General features: G+C 52.2%; 2 protein-coding genes and 1 long non-coding RNA gene across 12 annotated transcripts in view; 1 reads left to right on the top strand and 2 right to left on the bottom strand.

Annotated features, from left to right (window-relative positions):
• Qars1 (glutaminyl-tRNA synthetase 1) overlaps positions 1-1946 on the bottom strand; it is a 7420-nt gene extending 5474 nt beyond the window's left edge. Inside the window, exons 1-5 of the mRNA XM_010615602.3 lie at positions 1793-1946; positions 1512-1659; positions 1060-1169; positions 830-905; positions 550-614 (exon numbers count right to left, since the gene is read on the bottom strand). Of these exons, the coding sequence (XP_010613904.1) occupies positions 550-614; positions 830-905; positions 1060-1169; positions 1512-1659; positions 1793-1909 (516 nt within the window). The 5' untranslated portion in view covers positions 1910-1946. The remainder of the gene's footprint in view (positions 1-549; positions 615-829; positions 906-1059; positions 1170-1511; positions 1660-1792) is intronic.
• Positions 1947-2358: 412 nt separating this feature from the next.
• On the top strand, positions 2359-13124 carry LOC104856263. The gene is made up of 3 exons (XR_778583.1): positions 2359-2467; positions 5337-5417; positions 13036-13124. It is a non-coding gene; the product is annotated as an uncharacterized LOC104856263 (long non-coding RNA).
• Positions 5640-16736, bottom strand: Usp19 (ubiquitin specific peptidase 19). 10 transcript variants are annotated; one of them, XM_033759787.1, is made up of 27 exons: positions 16566-16734; positions 14898-15157; positions 14612-14650; positions 14349-14477; positions 14127-14260; positions 13751-14050; positions 13412-13634; positions 13135-13291; positions 12958-13029; positions 12726-12841; positions 12403-12617; positions 11989-12184; positions 11773-11906; positions 11526-11684; positions 11333-11443; positions 10658-10768; positions 10474-10575; positions 9889-10029; positions 9684-9802; positions 9316-9453; positions 8905-9209; positions 8684-8794; positions 8379-8595; positions 8143-8295; positions 7890-8050; positions 7633-7811; positions 5640-6072 (listed from the first exon to the last, which is right to left on the bottom strand). In XM_033759787.1, exons 2-27 carry the CDS (start codon positions 15019-15021, stop codon positions 5956-5958), a joined length of 3963 nt encoding a protein of 1320 aa, XP_033615678.1. In that variant the 5' UTR covers positions 15022-15157; positions 16566-16734; the 3' UTR covers positions 5640-5955. The 10 variants fall into 10 exon arrangements, with proteins under 10 accessions (XP_033615678.1, XP_019061779.1, XP_010613898.1 ...); XM_019206234.2 differs by having other exon boundaries at positions 12403-12623; XM_010615596.3 differs by having other exon boundaries at positions 13751-14053.
• Between the last annotated feature and the right edge of the window lie 32 nt (positions 16737-16768).

The following is a 16768-nucleotide window of genomic DNA, read 5'->3' on the forward strand; positions in this document are numbered from 1 at the left end:
ACCAAAAAAAAAAAAAAAAAAAGAAGAAGAAGAAGAGGAACCAACCTAGCCCATCACCACATCTTACATGATTGTGCAAACCTCAAATGATTTCTCCTTCCTGAGGGTCTATATTGGGCCCAGAGAACAAAGACTGCCATTTACAGAGAACTGTGGGTCCTGCATCAAGAGAAGTTATCAGGACTGGGGATTTGGCTCAGTGGTGCGGCCACCTGCCTCACAAGCACAAGGTCCCAAATTTGATCCCTGGTACCAAAACAAAAGACAAGCTATCTACCTCAGCCAACATTCTCTTATGAGTCTATGCCAGCATCTTGAGATGAAGGCCCCATAACCTCAGCTTATAGAATGAGGAAATAGAGGTTCAGAGTAAAGTGGGTGGCCCTAAACTAGACAGCCCAGAGGCCAAAGTCAGATGACACCCGCTCCACACCAGGTTCCACTATCTACCATCCCAACGGGACAGGGTCTTTTCCCCATTTTTCTCCATCACTGGATTCCAAGCCCTGTCCAGGGTGTTTGCCAGCCTCAGCTCAGGGAGGTGCCTACCTGCATGTCCACTTCATGCTTGATCATTTTGCCATCTGCCCACTTGAGCACAGACCGAGCTTCTCCTAGGACCACGACGACAAGAAACTTCAAGAAGGCAAAAGAGGGCACTTCCCTCCTCCCCAAGGAAAGGTCCTAGCTTACCACAGGAATCAAAGTCTGGGCCCAACCATGACACTTTAAAAGTGCTCCGGCTCCTTCCCCACCTATCACCCCCTCACTCACGCCCAGAAAATAAGGCATGACCAGCAATAACTCCTTGCTCCAAGCTCCCTCTCACCCATCAGCAGCCCCATGTTGAAACGGTAACGCTCTATCACGAGCTGGGACCGGTGCCTATTTATGGTGGCCTCCACCTGCAGAAAGTCAAACCATATGGTTGAGATAAGCCCATTCAGAGACATTCTAGAAACCCAAACCCTCACCTTGGGTCTTCCTGGGAGAGAAGCTGAGCCACTCTTTTCCAGAGCCAGGACAAAAGAGGCAGCCGATGCCTGGGGAAAGACTTACAGCCTCCTCGATCTGCTCTGGGGTCACCGTAACACCCACACCACATTCCTGCTCAAAGTCCACGGTGTCGATGGGATCCAGGGGGTGACTCCGCACATAATCAAGGGCAGCTGAGAAAAGAAGAAGACCTCCAAGAAATGCACAGACAAGGCCCTAACCCCAAGAAGCTCAAGTATAATTTGGCCTCCTGAGCGTTTAACCCCTGACAGTACCACAGGAAAAGAGAAAGCCACAGGAAAAAAAGAAGCCGATGTTCTATGGGACACTATGTTCTAAGCTCCTTCTCACAACAGTTCCCAGGATACTTTCACCAGAGGCCACCCCCTCCACCCCAGTGCTTTCGCACACCTACGTGTCCTGAAGGAAACTGCGGGAGTTGACAGAAAAGGGAGGTAGGGGTGCCGGCTGAATGGAGGGGGTGGGGTGGAAATAGCTACAGCCAGGTGTCTCACCGCTCAGCTGGGGCTCAGCGTGGATCTTCTTACTGGCTATGTAGCTCACAAGGAAAGAGAGACGCCTGGTATCCCTGAGTCGGGAGGCTAAGCCATACAGCAGGGTCCCCGTAGTTTTGTCGATGGTGGAGCCCAGAGTCTGCTGCGCCTGGGGTCAGGGGAGAAGCACCACGTCCAATCAGAGGCAAGAGAACACTGTGTAGGTCAGGATCTGGACCCAGCTCCACGCGGCTGTGGGGCATTGTCAGCGGCCCTGGCCAATGGGCAAAGGGGACTCGCACCTGGGTTGCCGCCTCACGCAATTGCGTACTCAGAACCGCGTTCTTTAGCGTCTCGCGGGCCTTTGGTTCGCTCAGGCCAAGGCCGGTGAAAAGCGCTAGGGAGTCGGGAGTAGCCATCTCAGAAACACCGGAAACCGAAAGAAACTCTGGGCAGAATCCGCACGTTGGCATTTGCCTACTCACCAATAAGAAGGAAGCTCTCAGGGAGAGCCAATAGTGTACTTTTTTTCCACTGGGGGGAGTGGCTTAAAGGGGATTGCGCCAGTTAAGGGTCTGCGAGCTGATGTACTGGCTTTTCCGGTTCCCTGCCTTTCGGCTCAGTGGTCGTGGCCCACTGGAGGGGTTGAGTCAAGGGGAATGGCAAAGGTTTTCCTCTGGCCCGAGGGAAAGCGTTCCGCACCGCCCCAGGAGGAAGACACGGCGTGGCCTTTTGCTCTGAGTTTCCTACTTCAGCCCTGAGAACCTATCCCAGTCTTGTTCTTAGGGAGTAAATGTGAGTTCCCGTCGCATTTCTGACGTCACAGCTTTAGAGTTGTCATGGAAACAGTTAAGCAAAAAGTGGCACGGGAAATCCCTTGTCTGGATCCACTGCAGAAAGTATGCAGAATGGTTTATCGAGAGACACCACATAAATCCAGCACTCTTTAGGTGCCCACAGGGATACAGCCAGGAGAGGTAAGGGAAGGATTTTGGGCCAGGAGAGAATTAATGGTTTTGTCATCATTCAGTTTAAAATCTCGTGCCACATTTACCCCTCTTTTCAAAGTATACAAATTTCACAAAAACCACTAGCATATTAGACCTTAAAATCCCTCTGCCTGCCTTCAGGGTGGGACAAAAAAGATGGAACACTAAGGACTATGGCTGTTGTCCTTGGAGGTCTCCCCAGAGTCTCACCAGACTTCTAGGACCTACTGTTTTTGTTCTTTTTTTGTTTTTGGTACTGGGGATTGAACTCTGGTCTTTGCTCTTGTGAGGCAGGCGGCGGAACCACTGAGCTAAATCCCCAGCCTATAGGACCTACTGTCTAAAACAATGTGCAGACTATTTTTCATGTAAAGGGTGGGAGAGGGCTGGGGATTTTGCTCAGTGGCATCGTGCCTGCCTAGTAAGCACAAGATCCTAAGTTCGATCCCCATTACACACACAACACACACCCACGCACACAAACGGTGAGAGAATAAGCTTTGGTGGTGGGATCAAGTGGAAATTCTCGAATTTGGGATTGGGGCTCAGGTGCTTGGAAGCCTTGGTTTCACCCATAATTCTGGATCTTCCAGAACTGAGTAGGATCCTGACTAGTGTGTAACCTGATTGCTTTGTACCCACATCTCACCAATGTCCAAGTTCCTTGTCTGGGCTTGTATTTGAGTGCTACATGATAACCACATGCCAAGTTTCATCCAGGGCTACATGCTGCATTGGTATCCAGATCCAATCTATATCCTGAGGCTTTGCACTTTTCTCTGGTCCCTGGGACCCAGCCTGATAGCCAGCCCTAGAGTGCGCTGTACAATGAAGGCCAGGAGCAAAAGTTAAGTAGAAGATGCAATGCAGAGTGCCATGATGAAATACCAAGGAACAGAGTTATAGCCACACTACCCCTAAACCAAGTCTGCAGTTACAGGTGTCCAGCCCAACACAAAGACACCCATGATGGCTGGATATGGTGACATACACCTGTAATCCCAGCTACTCAGGAGACTGATGCGAAGACAGATTTTGCTTTGTTTTGGGGTTTTTTGATACCAGGGATCAAACTCAGGACCTTGTGTTTGCAAGGCAGGCAGTGGTACCACTGAGCTAGATCCCCATCCTAAGATTGACTTTGAAGCAATGTAGTAAGACTTTATCTCAAAATGAAATTAAAAAAAAAAAGGCTAGAAGCCAAGCATGGCTGTACACATCTATAATCTTAGAACTCTAGGATCCTCCCACCCACAATTTCAAGGCCTCCTAGGCATAGTGGCATATGCCTATAATTCCAGCACTCATGAGGCTGAAGCAGGAATGATTTGCCATGAGTTTGAGGCCAATCTAGGCAACAGACCCTATCTCAAAATAATAAAAAAAAAAGAGGATGTAACTCAATGCAAAGGCCCTGGGTTTAATCCTCAACCAAAAAATTAAAACAGGGCTAGGGATGTAAATCAGTGTGAAGTTCCTGGGTTCAATCCCCACTAATACAAAAAAATAAAAATAAAAAGGGTGCTAGATCCCAATGATGAATGTAACTACTGTATACCTAAAATGTGCCAATAAAGAAAAATAAAATTAAATTAGAAATTTTAAAAACAACCATGATAAACATAGCCTGGCAAAGTGCTACTGCTGCCACTGTTCCCGTGGTGGTACCTGATTGCTACCAAAAGATCCATTGCAACATGATCACCATGACAAAGTCCTGCAAGTCTGGTCATGGCCCAAGGCAGAACCTGCACTCCCTGGTTCCCTCATGGGACTACAGCTCTATGTAACAGAATTAAGTAGTAGCTTTAGCAGTGCCACTAAGCATGGCACTACCCCTAACTCTGTCTGAGGCTGAGTACTACCAGCAAGGCCTACATGCTAACCTTCATGAGACCTGTTCCATGGACTTAGAATGGGGATGGAGCTTCTGTGTTGCCAGGACCCTGCCTCGCCTCTGCCTCTTATTCCCTCTCTGGTTCCTCTAAATACCATCTTTGTAAGTACCTCTGCTCCCTATCTCCCACCAATTAGAGATCAGCATCCTATTCTCCAATTAGAGTGTAAGGAGCAACATTATCCAGAGGGAGGCAAGGGGCCTTCTTACAAGTTGTATATACAAAGTTGCAGAAGCTCTGAAGCTTGGGTGAATATCCTAGGTCAGTTACAAGGAGTCAAGGGCTCAAGGACTAAGGGAAGAAGTAGTTTAGCGGAGCCTAGCACACTCACGCAGAAAATCAAAGTAAGATTTACTCTGGTTCTGCCTATCCTCTTTTCAGATCTTCCTCACTGATCCCCCCACTATCCCACTCCTTATTTATAATCTCCCTCCAGTATCTTTCCATTATTGGAGATTAAACTTGGGGCCTTCACATGTCCCTACAACCCCAGGCCATTTATTTACTTAATATTTTAAGACATGGGGCCAGGGATGTAGCTCAGTGGTGCCACACCTGCCTGTCAAGTGCAAAGTCCTGAGTTCAATCCCCAGTACTGCAAAAAACAAAAACAAAAAAACTTGAGACAATGTCTCACTAAACCACTAAATTGTCCAGGCTAGGCTTAAATTTGAGATCCTCCTGCCTCAGCCTCCCAGACTCCTGGGATTACAGGTGTACACCACTACCCATGGGTCTCACAAGTTTTCCTTCAGTTCTATTCCCCGCTGAGGATTGCAGATGGTATTCAAACAAAAGCAAAGAAAAAGGTAGTAATATGAAGGGAGGTGGATTGGCTCCATCCCTTACAAAGTCCTTCCCAACCTGTTGTCTGGCTGTCAGGCCCAAGGTGCTCCAGTGGCTGCCCCGTTCACTCCATGCTATAATCCAGAGATTAATGGAATTTTCCTCTTCCCTAGATATCCTGAGATCTTGACAGTGATGCTAGCTACAGTCACCTCTACATGAGACCCTGAACCAGTGGAATGACAGGGCAGCGGGTAGGTTTCAGAGGTGATGGCACGGGGGCCTTCATGGCCCACCAGGAGTGAGCTGCAACCACTCAAGTGCTCCTCAGCCTACAGCATTTTCAGGGTCTCTCCAACAGACAGATACACACACATAACATGATGGAGTTGTGTAGGTAGCCACAGCATGTGGTAGATCAGTCACTAAGTCGTCTGATTATTTATTATTTATTTTTAAAATATATTTAAACAGCAGCAATCACTTTCAAAATGCAAAAAAAATTACAATTTTTAGAATAAAATTATAACATTTATAATGCGGGTCAGGAAGAATTGAAGGTACAACTGAGAATCAAATCACACAGCACTGGAGGCAGACTGGAGAAGCCAAGGCCCACTGGTCAGGGGACCAAGCTAATGAGGTCACAACTATGAGGTTCCCACCCCCAAATTATAACCCCAAACTCCCCACTGATGTAGCCAGTGTCCTCCGGCAAAAGAAGAGAAGCGGCAAAGAAAGGGCCCTCTGAAGGGGATCCCCAGACCCAGTTTCCCATCAGCCAGGGACCTGCTAATCGACCTCCTCCATGTTGCTGTAGGTGGGGGCTGGGCGGTCCACAGGGGGGGCGTAGCGTTCAGGGGCTGTCCGCGTGGGGGCCACCTCTGGGGCCTGGCCAGGGCCTAGTCCCTGCAACAGAATACGAGGACAGGGGTTGGGGGCTGCCCAGTATGCTTGCCTGGCATCCCGGGGGTGCTGGCTCAGAGACCTGGCACCCAAGGGAGGGTCCCAAGGCAGGCGCAGATAGCAGCAGTATTGAGACAGAGACGAGATCAGGCCTGAATAGTCTTGCTTTATTAACGGTTTAAATACAGGAAGTAACTTGGGTGGCACCAAACTCCAGGCCAAGGGTCAGTGCAGCAGTAGGAAGAGAGAGACAGCTAGATGGATACTCAACCTGGGATGTTCTGCCCCTGCAGAGGTCACAGTCCCCCCTCTCCCACCAGATGTACACACTAAGGCCCAAAGCTGAGTGCTGTTCCCCACCACAAAACCAGTCACTGCCTGGTGGGTGGACAGGTAGGCCAGCTCCTAGCAGCTGTCTGCAGGTGAGCTCATCTCCAGCGACTCTGAGATACCAGAGGATAGAACACGTTGAGCACTAGGGCCACCAAAGCGGCCACAGTGCCAAGGACAAAGTATCGGAGGCAGCCCTCATCTGGTGTGGTAGGGCCACGTGATGGGGGGCCCACCCAGTCTTGGGGTCCCCAGGGACCCATAGGCCCAGGCCCCTCAGGCACCAGTTCCTCCTCGGCCTCGAGCTCCTGCCAAATCCGGGAAGCCTATGGTATGTGGAAACGTCCGTTAGAACCCAGGGGGATTAGGGAGGACCCAGTGTCCCCAAGACCCCTGGCTACGACAGCCCTGCCTGGGTGACTGGGGCAGCAGAGAGATGAGCAGGTACTAAGTCTTAGGGTTGTCTAGCCTATGCAGATGAGGGTGTGAGAATCCTGAGTCTTTTGGCCTCAAGACAGCCTCCCAATCCATATGAAGCTTCTCTTGGGGATGGGTGAGGGAGCACATCTGGTCAATTTTTTACTCCCACAGAAGGGACTGCTTTATGGAGGATGGGCCTGCCAACCCCAAGGCAATCTCCTGGGGGGACTCCCCAATCCAAATCCTGACCACAGTTCTCAGATAGAGAATGATAGAATGCGATCAAGTGAGAAGGCTGGCAGTCCAGAAAAGTGGGAAAACTATGCCTACCAAATGGTTCTAAAGCACACGATGTCAGTAAGAGACAGAAGGCCCTGAAGGATCACTTGGGATAGCTGCTCAACCCAGAGTGTGACAGCTACCAGACACTGTGACCAGCCCTGACAGGCTCTATCTTGAGTACAAGCCAGAACACAGAGACAAATCCCAAGAGCAGGTCTGTAGGCTAGAATGTGAGGAACATGTAGAGAAGAGCTGGGAGAAGTCAGATACAGTCTGTTCACAACACAGTACCTGGTGAGACTCACAGCCTTTATGCATATTAGTGGAGCATGTTAGTGACACGCACCTTTTGAGTGTCCCTTGGGGACCAGGATGCCTCTAAATGAGGCTCTGATGGTAGAGAACCCTTTCTGTAACTTCTGCCGGTTCCAAAGCTTGAAGGGTCTATGACTAGAGGAGCAGCTATATCCCCCAACTCTCCGCAATCTGAGTTGGCCCCAACTAACCTACAAAGCTTCCCCCATGCCTCACCTGGCTGGCAGCAACCTCAGCTGCAGGGTCTAGGTCTGGGTGGTGCTCAGAGTGACCTGCCCTGGGGGGCCTCTCCACAGGAGAGTTCCGTCGGCGGTAGAAGAGTACATAGGCATAACGGGTCACAACCTGGCTCTCGTCTACTGTCGTCACCGTGCTGTCATCAAACAAGCGCCAGCCTACAGCAGGATGGGAAGAGTGTGAACATAACCTGCAGCACCACCTTAACACCTATCCAACTGGCTGTGTGCCCTCACCCACGTCACTGCGCTGGCTGCTGCGATCATTAGGCAAGCGTGCACAGGCTGTGTAGTGGCCACCAATCATGCCTCCATAATGGTTAATGACAGCATATAGGTCATAGCTGGGCAGCTGCTCCTCTTTCTGACCAATGCAGAACTTGCTCAGGTCCAGGTTCCTGTAGTCCCAATGAGAGAAAGATAGTCAGCAGGTGCCCAGGGTGTCCCCTGGTCCCCCCATCCTATCTAGTTACCAGAGACCATTGCTCACCGAACAGGAAACTCCACTAAGTCATTGATCTTATCACGCCAGATGAAACTACGGAAAGAGAAGCGCTTGAGCTGCACAATAAGCACATTGGGCAGGCGCCACAACAGCAGCTGCTTGGAGGCTTCCCGGTGCTGTTTGCACTGTGGGCAGTACCTGTTAAGGGACATAAGAGGGCTCAGGACCAGCATGTTCTCCCTCCACTGGGCCCACCACCATGCCCACTGCCCTGCTCTCACCAGGCCTCCTCAGGTGCCAGCACCTCAGGCCGTGTGAAGAGGTTGAGGCACTGGTCCAAGGTGAAGTGGCCAGCACGGGCAGCCTCACCAGCAGAGCCTGGGTCCTCAGCACATTCTAGCTCCTTGGAAGCTACCAAGACAAACTCCGGCAGGCGCTCATTGTTCCGCCAGACCAGAGCCAGACTACAGTCATCACCCAACTCCAGTGGGGTCTCCCCTAGAGATAAGCAGGAAAAGGGGTCATGCACCTGTGGAGAACAAGCAGCCCAACCTACCCCATGGCTTCCACCCACAGACTCAAACACCTTTGTCCTCTAGCCGCTGTTCTCGGTTAGATGAATCAACTTTATAGATGAAGAACTGGGGTGTGTGGGCATTTATGGCTTCACTTGGGTGTTGGTAACCAGGCACAGCAGCTACGAGAGAACATGATAATCAGAGCACCCTCTACCCACCAAATCAAAATCATTATCCCCAGCCACCCCTGCCCCCACCCCAGCCCTCAGAGCCTTTTGCTGGCTCCTACCTTCAGGTCGGGTCACCCTCTCACCAACAATCAAGGAGCCACTCTCAATGGTCCCACTGGTCAGCATCTCAGAAGAAATCCCACTGGTGCTAGCCATAGGCCCCCGATCAGGAGCTGCCCACACTCGGGGAACTCCTGTGTCCCCTTCAGCCACCAACTGGAGCTCTGGAGGCTGAATAAGCTCCCTCTCACTGTCCCCAGCCTCCAGGGAGCTAGAAGAGAGCAGTGTGGTGCAGCCAGGGCTCTGGGACTCCAAGGCCATCCGGCCAGGCTGGAAAGGTGGCTGGAATACACTCACTGAGTATCTGGCAACAGACAGCAAAGTATGTTAAGTGCTCTCTAGCCCATCCAGTGCCTCTGAGTACCTCGTTCCTCCACCACCCCACCCTACTCCAACCTCTAGGCACTTACCGGGCATAACCTTCTAGCAACTGGGTCAGACGAGCATAAGTGAGGCGTGAGGCAGGTACACTGACCAGGAAGGGGTAGCCAATGTTCTCAGGGCGGCAGAGGCCCTTATGGTCAGGCCAGTGGTTTTTCTGGCAGAGCCTGGACAGCAGGGGAAGATAAAGACTGCTACAGCCCCAACTCCTATGACTATATATTGGAGGCTAGTCTGAGACCCTGGCAATTGGGCAGGCCAGCTCTTCCTCCCTAGAGTCTAGTAAAGTAGGGTAGCAGGAGGAAGGCTTAAAACATATGTGTCTTTGTGTGTAAGGGCAGGGCATGGTGACAAGTGGAAGGAGAGGAAGAGTGAGGGGAAACCAGGGGGTCCTCACTGGTTGCAGTAGCCCACACGGTAGCACCGGGTACAGCGTTTCAGTTTTTCATCCTCTGACTGCTGCTTCCGCTGGCAGGCTGCACACTTGGAGATGGGGATGCTGGGCACCTGGGGGCGCTAGGATGGGTCGTTTGACTTAGCAAGGCTGAGGAGGAATGCCCTCCCCACCAGGGTGCGGTGTTAGCAGGTCAGCCCCCACTCACCTGCTGTACCTCTAGCACCACTACCCGCTCCTTAGCCAACTCTGGGGATAGCAGCTCAAAGCAGAGGAGTATGTCAGATGGGGACACAGTGTCCAGGGATTGGGAAGGGAGAAACACACGGTGAAAGCGATTCTTAATCACCTGGGGACAATGGACACACAGATCCCATGTGAGAATAAGCCCTTTCCCTAGCTCTGCTCCTCCCCACCCTTAACCCCATTCCAGCCAAATGGTGCTGCCAGGCTAAAGGCTAAGAAATTTCAGGGAGGGCCAGCATGTAGATGTGGAACAAAATGAGAAAGCAGTAGATGGAAGAAGAAACACAATGGTGGGACTTTTGCAGCTGAAGCTTCTTAAATGAAGATGAAAACAGGTTAAGGTCCACTAACAAAAAAGGGAGAAACTGACACAGCTGACAAGGGCACCTCTGACATAGCCCAATGCCTGGTTTCAACAGTGCCTCAAACAAGAGTGCAATTCCTGCATCTCTTGTGTGATCATACATATGCACACCTGCCAATAACTATACTCATCTGTACATACGTATTTCTACACATATAAGAGCCTGGGAAAACACAGGCATACCTCAGCCAGGCGCAGGTTCTCAGGCTTCACGTGGACGCTCTGAGAGAGCGAATCCAAAACTTCACTCGCACTGGAGTTCTCCTTGCTAACACTCACCAGGAACTGTGGTGACATGGGTGGAGTCAGTGGGGGATGTGGGCCAGGTTCCCTGGGACAGCTTAGAGGGGAGGGACTTACTCCTCACCTTGATAGGTTTGAAGTGGGGCTCTCGGGCAAAATAAAAGATGGGAAGAACCTTTTGCTTCTGTGGCAAGGGCACCGGCAGATAAAGGAAAGGGTCAAAAGTGATGGAGACCTGTGAATACAGATGGCATTAGAGTGGCTATGCAAAGACAAGATGCTCATGCCCAGAAAGCCTCATCTGGGCCCTCTCACAGTTCTCAGGACCCTCACAGCCAACCAGCAAACTCTCAGTAACACTAAATGAAACAGGAAATCACAATCCTGGCAGTTTAGCCACCTAGTTTTCTTTTTACCTGTATCCCATGTGCCCTTCTGATCTTACCCTGCCACTCCTGCTAAACTACATCTTTTTGTTTTTGTTTTTGTTTGTACCAGGGATCCAACTCTGGCCTTTGTGCTTGTGATGCAGGTGCCAGAACCATTAAGCTAAATCCTTGGCCCTACATCTTTAAGCCTTTATCTCACCAAGGAAGCCTACCCTACCTAAACCCTTTAGCCCCAAAGAGCCTAAGGCTTCGATGCCAGATTCCTTACCCCATTGTTGCCCTGAAGTACCTGAAAATGCATGTCTCTGGACCTGATCTCACCCGAACTGAGGCAAACTGAGCCCAACTAGGGACCTCTTCCTTTTTGCAGTACTGGGGTTATGGGATGTTCTGAGGGAAGTCCATCACACCTTGGCACACACAGGGCACACCAGCTTTGACTTGTACTGGCCCTGAAACAGGTCCACGATGAAAGAGTCATTCCTCAACTTGTGCCGCTGCCATGCTTCTGCAGCCACCACCTGAGGAAAATGGTGGTGAGAACCAAAGACACAAAGCGACAGAGTGCACACAAGACACACCCACCCTGACCTCCACCCTAACCTCATCAGGCCGCCCATCTGAGTCCACCGTCTCTGTGTAGGGCTTGTTCTGGATTCGATTCAGGTCCTCATGTAGCCCATCCAGCAGGAAAGCCATGAATTCCTGTGCATCATGCTGGGCATAGCCTGTGAATTGGCTGGCCTTGCTTGCCACAATGGCCTGGACACAGGGACCAAGGTGTGAGCGTGAAACCATAGTACCCCCTATACATCCAGCTGGCCAGCTCTCCCTGCCCTCTCCAGATCACCTTCAACTTGGAAGGCTGAAAGGCATGGTGAGTGCCCTTCCACAGGGCCCGAAGCAGCACAGCAAACCCAATGGCCAAACGCCCACCAGTCCCCAGCGGGTTGTTGTAGTTGATCTCAGCCTCAAAGGAGCGGTCTAGGAAGAGCAGCCAAACCGAGGTGTGAGAAATAAAAGCATCCTTTCTGCCTCTGCCCCAGGTTGCAGGCCCTAACCTCACCGTGGAAGAAGTCCCGAAGCTCCCGAGTGTTAGACAGAGACTGAATGACACTGTTCATGAAGCAGGTGTTGCCTAAATTAACAAGGCCGGTGAATCCTGGCAGACACACCTTCTTCTCTTCCTCCTCTTCCTCCTCTACACTGTCTCCACTCACAGGGCTGTGGGGCATTGGGGGCACCATACATGTGGGCTTGGGCTGTGGGAGCAAAGAAGACATGAGAGAGCAACCCTGGGGCTCTCCACCCTCCATTCTTTTGCCGGGGCAGGTTTAGAAAGGGTCTCATGTAGATCAGGCTGCCCTCTAACTCTTAATCATCATCCTGCCTCAGCCTTCCAAGTGATGGGATTACAGGTGTAATCCCACCATACCCTACTAGCCTCCATTCTTGGCCCTTCCCAACCCAGGAGTCTCACCGAGGCCAGGTGTGGTTCTGGCTTCGGGGACACATGCTCCAAGGGGGTGCGAGCGGCCACGCTATCCAGCTCCACATCCTCAGATCGAGCCTTAGTTTTGTCCTTCTCCATAGCTCGAGCTTCCTCCTGGCTTGTCAGAGGGTGTGGAGGACCTCCAGGAGGTGCTGACTCCAGAGGGGTTGGACCCGTCGGCACGGCAACCTTTGCACCACCCACTGCACCTTAAAAAGGGGGAATAGGGGGGCTGGTGGTTAGCAGCGTGTGGCAGAGGTGGGGATCCTGGTCATGGAGGACTGGGCAATGAAGGGAGCTCGTATGCAGACCTCGTGCAGCCGGGGCCTCCAGGCCCCCCCAGCGCTGACTCTGCCGCTTACGGAGGCAGATGTCGATTCGAGAGGCCGTGAAACAGAAGGTGCACTGCTCTGGTTCAATCAGGTTCCTGCAGAAAAAGGCTGAGCTCAGGCACTTAGGTAAAGTTGCTATCAGGTTTGACAGTCCAGGGAGATGGGAGCCCCGGGTGGGACAGGCACAGTGACAGGTCCGAGCACCACCCACCTGAGTTTCACCTGCCAACGGAAGATGGTGTGGGGCCCACAGCCCGGATGCAGCCTCAGGAAGTTTCTATCCCTACAGAGGCAGAGCAGGACAGGAGAGTGGACAAAAAGAAGACCATGAGATGTGAGGCCTCATTTGAGGAGCACTGTCTGCCCCAGCTCCTGCCCCACCACATACCTGGTCTGGAAGATGAGTGTGAAGTCCTGCTCCCGGAAAAGTACTCGAGAGGTGTCCCTTTGGATCTCCTTCACATACACGTGCACCACCACTGAATCTGGCCCCTTCTCGTATGAGTCATTCTTGACAAATGCCAGGTTCACCATGGACTCAGGCTCTATGTTGAGACCATGGCTCAGTTCCAGAACAGATTCTAGCTTATTTCTAGTCTACTCCCTACCCAACCACCAATCCTGCAACCCAAACTAGGGCTCCACCTGCCCACTTCCAGCCCTACCTTTATCATCTGCCACAGCTGCAACATCTGCTGGTTCTATCATCTCCTCTTTGACATGGGCATCTTTCCCAGGATCTCTGCTTTGGACCGTGGCTGGGGAGACTGGGTCATTCTTGGGAAAGACTGCCTTCTCTCCTGACAAAAGGGCTAAATTCGTCTCTGAGCCCAGGATGCAGGTTTGGGGTTTCAGCAGTGGTACCTGGAGTTGTTCCTCAGCCTCAGCCTATTCATAGCAAGATTGTGGGTAGGATCAGCCTTAAGCCTAGCAGGTGATCCCCCTTCTAGTCCACACCCCTTCCCCCTACCTCCTAAGACCCAAACAAAGTACCCAACTCTCACCTGGGTGTCCAGATCAGCCAGGAAGGGTGGGGTATCACCCTGGGTTCCAGGGCCATCCCTGGACCTTTCCCCCTCTGGCCCTCTGCGGAGATGCACAGCCCTCTTGGCGCTGGGCCCTGCCTGGACCCCAGGGCCAGCCCCTGAGCCTACCTCACCACGGCCCTGAGCTCTCTTTTGGTTCCGGGCCTCTTGCTTAGCCCGGCGGAGCTCAGGGCCTGGCTCCAGGGCAATGGGAGACAGCTCCTGTCCATTCTCTTGGCGCCGCAGACCTGATACCAGTTCCTGGGTCTCTAGAGGTTTCTTCTGCCAAAAATACAACAGTTAAGCCCCATCACCTACATCTGGTATCCCCACTCTACCCTGTACTAGAACTCACCAGAAGAGAGGGCCAAGTGAGCAGAGGCACCTTCTTAGGCAATGCCAGCTGTAGGAGACCACCCTTTCGGGTCTGCACTTTGGTGCAAGAACTTTCTATCTCAGCATAGAAGACACCACCCCACTGCCGACCACCTGGAGACAGAGTAGTGACAGTGAGCTTGGGGCCAGGAGTAATCAGAAAATTCCAATATACTGCTATGCTCAGGGCAGACGGACATACCTGGAAGCCGCACCACACAGTCTGTGTCTGTGAAGGCAGCATCCACCTCCTCCAGCTGTAGTGGACCAGTTCCCACACGAAGCTTAACAATCACCTCATCTGCACTCTGCCTCCAATCAAGCAACAACTCTGTAATGGGAAATGACGATGGGGATGAACCCATAACAGAGACCCAGCCCTAATGGGTCTGCTCCAAGATACAAACCAAATTCCCAGTGCTCCCTCACCTTGCTTAGTGCTTAAAAGTCTCATTTATTACTCACCTTCTTTAGTCTGCTCCTCTCGAGGAGTGGACAGTGACCCTAACAACAAAGGAAAAAATAGGGAAGCAATGATAAGAAGCCAACCTTCCAGACCCCACCACCTCAAGATACCATCTTCTGGATCTCAGCCAAGTACCAAGCTCAGAGCTGAGGCTCTACCCAACCTGCCACTGGGCATTTAGTCAGCAGCAGACCAAGACAAAGGAAGTGGCAAAAGTATCTCCCAACCCACTATTACTGAATGCCCAGTGACAGGGACAGAAAAGGAAGTTATGAACACTCCCACCTCTCCTAGGATCTCCATCCTTGCTCTCCTGGTTTGCTTGATCCTTCTGCTTCTTCTTACTAGTGGCCTCCTCCAGTCCTGGGGGCCCTCTCCTTGGGCCAGTGGCACTGGTCCCTCCAGACATCTTCAGCCACTTAGTTGACAGCCAGAGTGCCCCAGGGTCGGCAACAGCGTCTGGGTCAGGGCTGCGGCGCTTTCTTCCTGGCCCAGCTATCTTGGCAACTCTTTGTGGCTAAATTCTCCAGCAAGGAACCGACAGCCTGGTGAAAAGGGTCCAGTGATCACTGCCAAGGCTGAACAACTTGCTTCTTGGTTACAGCCAGGGCTCATCAATCCAGGACACTCCTAACCCTACAGAGCAACATGTCCTCATTACCTAAAGGAGTCCTGAATATTCTCAGGCTATTTTGAAGAGGACTAACGCAAGTAGCAGCAACCACTTCCAGCCAAGTCTACTTATTACCTGTCATAATAGTCCCTCAAATCTGGAAGCCTCTATGAGGAGGCACCAGATCAAGACAGTCATGACCTGAGACCAGACTGCTTTGGACAGGAGCCATGGCTCAAGTCCACAGTGATGGCTCTCTCAAGCAGGGTGCACCCTTTTCCTTCATTCTCACTGGCTGCTCAGGCACCCCTAGAAAAGTAGAAGGTGGAGGAGAAAGGCAGGAAAGCCAGGTATCATTAGGCAGCAGGGAGAGCCAGGCTGTGACTACAAACAGGTCCAGCCCAGCTGCTGCCACTGCACAACAAAGGTCCTGGTGCAAAGATGACCCTCTGCTTCCTGCCAGCTCTCACTTTGGTCATGAACCTGCGCCTATGTACTACTTGGTGGTAGTACACAGTACTTGGTAGTAGTACATAGCCTTTCTCCAAGTAGTACTTGGTCTTTCTCTAACCCAAGAAAGAACCTCTGCCAGCCACAGAAAGGGGCTGACTCCAGTACTAAGGCATGACAGGCACCCAGGTTGAGACCAGAATAGACATCACCTTCTTTCCCAAGTCCTTTCACTCTTCATCAACTCTGAGCTACAGAGTCCTTCTACCCAGTTTCCCACGGAATTGCCAGTAATTCTGGTCAGCTTCACCATCCATCCAAAAGAAAGTTCTCAAAATCAGATACTGAGATGAAGGTAGGGCCAAACCATGGACTCTTGGGAATCTCAGGCCCTGGTCTGAGCCAAGTAGCAGGACTTATAGTGACTAACCTATGTTCTTGTGGGGGAGGGGAGGGTGATGGGGTCAGATGTGGCACTGGTGAGCTGGATCTTTAGTAATTACAGGTCCAGAGTTGGGGGTGGACACCTGCTTCTCACACCCACATCTCAGGCACAGGTCTCATCCTTCCCCATGCTCAGGGACACCAAGGCGGGAAAGGGGTTGTCCAGGCCTGTGCAAAGCTACTGACCACAGACCAGTGCCAACCTCTGAACCCGGGCCCACCACCACCTCTTATAGGAAACAGCCCTCTCTCGCCGCCAGTCCTCTTGTGAGGACCGAGACCGGCCCCTGGCGTAATGTAACGGTTCCTCCGGCATCTGGGGGCCCAGCAAGCCGCTCGGCTCCAGATGTCGGGGCTGGCACACCCCGTGACCTTGAAGAAGCCGGGCCGGCGCAGCACCCTCCTCGCTGGAGCCACACGGACGAGTCGCGGCCCGCCCCACTCACCGAGCGAGACAGCCGCTGCTAGCCCTCTTCAGGCCCTGGCAACCCTCTCTCGATTCCGGTTCCGGCGTCAAGTCGGTTCCGGTTCCGGCGCGCCCCTCCCCCGTCCCAGCGCCACCGCCGCCGCGATCTTAGCCGCTTGTTTTGTTTCTACTTGCAGTCACTGCTGCCGCTGGCTGGGCGCCAAGCCTGTGACGCATTTCCGG

Source organism: Fukomys damarensis, unplaced genomic scaffold (assembly GCF_012274545.1).
Source record: "Fukomys damarensis isolate Sample0158 unplaced genomic scaffold, DMR_v1.0_HiC HiC_scaffold_37, whole genome shotgun sequence".
NCBI classification, from domain to species: Eukaryota; Metazoa; Chordata; class Mammalia; order Rodentia; family Bathyergidae; genus Fukomys; species Fukomys damarensis.

Bases quoted from the DNA above. Each gene is read 5' to 3' on its own strand.
- Usp19 (XM_033759783.1), bottom strand. From the start codon at position 15,021: ATGTCTGGAGGGACCAGTGCCACTGGCCCAAGGAGAGGGCCCCCAGGA. The intron at 14,651-14,897 runs GTGGGAGTGTTC...CTTTGTTGTTAG, and splicing joins GGATGGAGATCCTAGGAGAG to GGTCACTGTCCACTCCTCGA. The intron at 13,292-13,411 runs GTAGGGCTGGAA...GTCTCAACATAG, and splicing joins AGCTGTGGCAGATGATAAAG to AGCCTGAGTCCATGGTGAAC.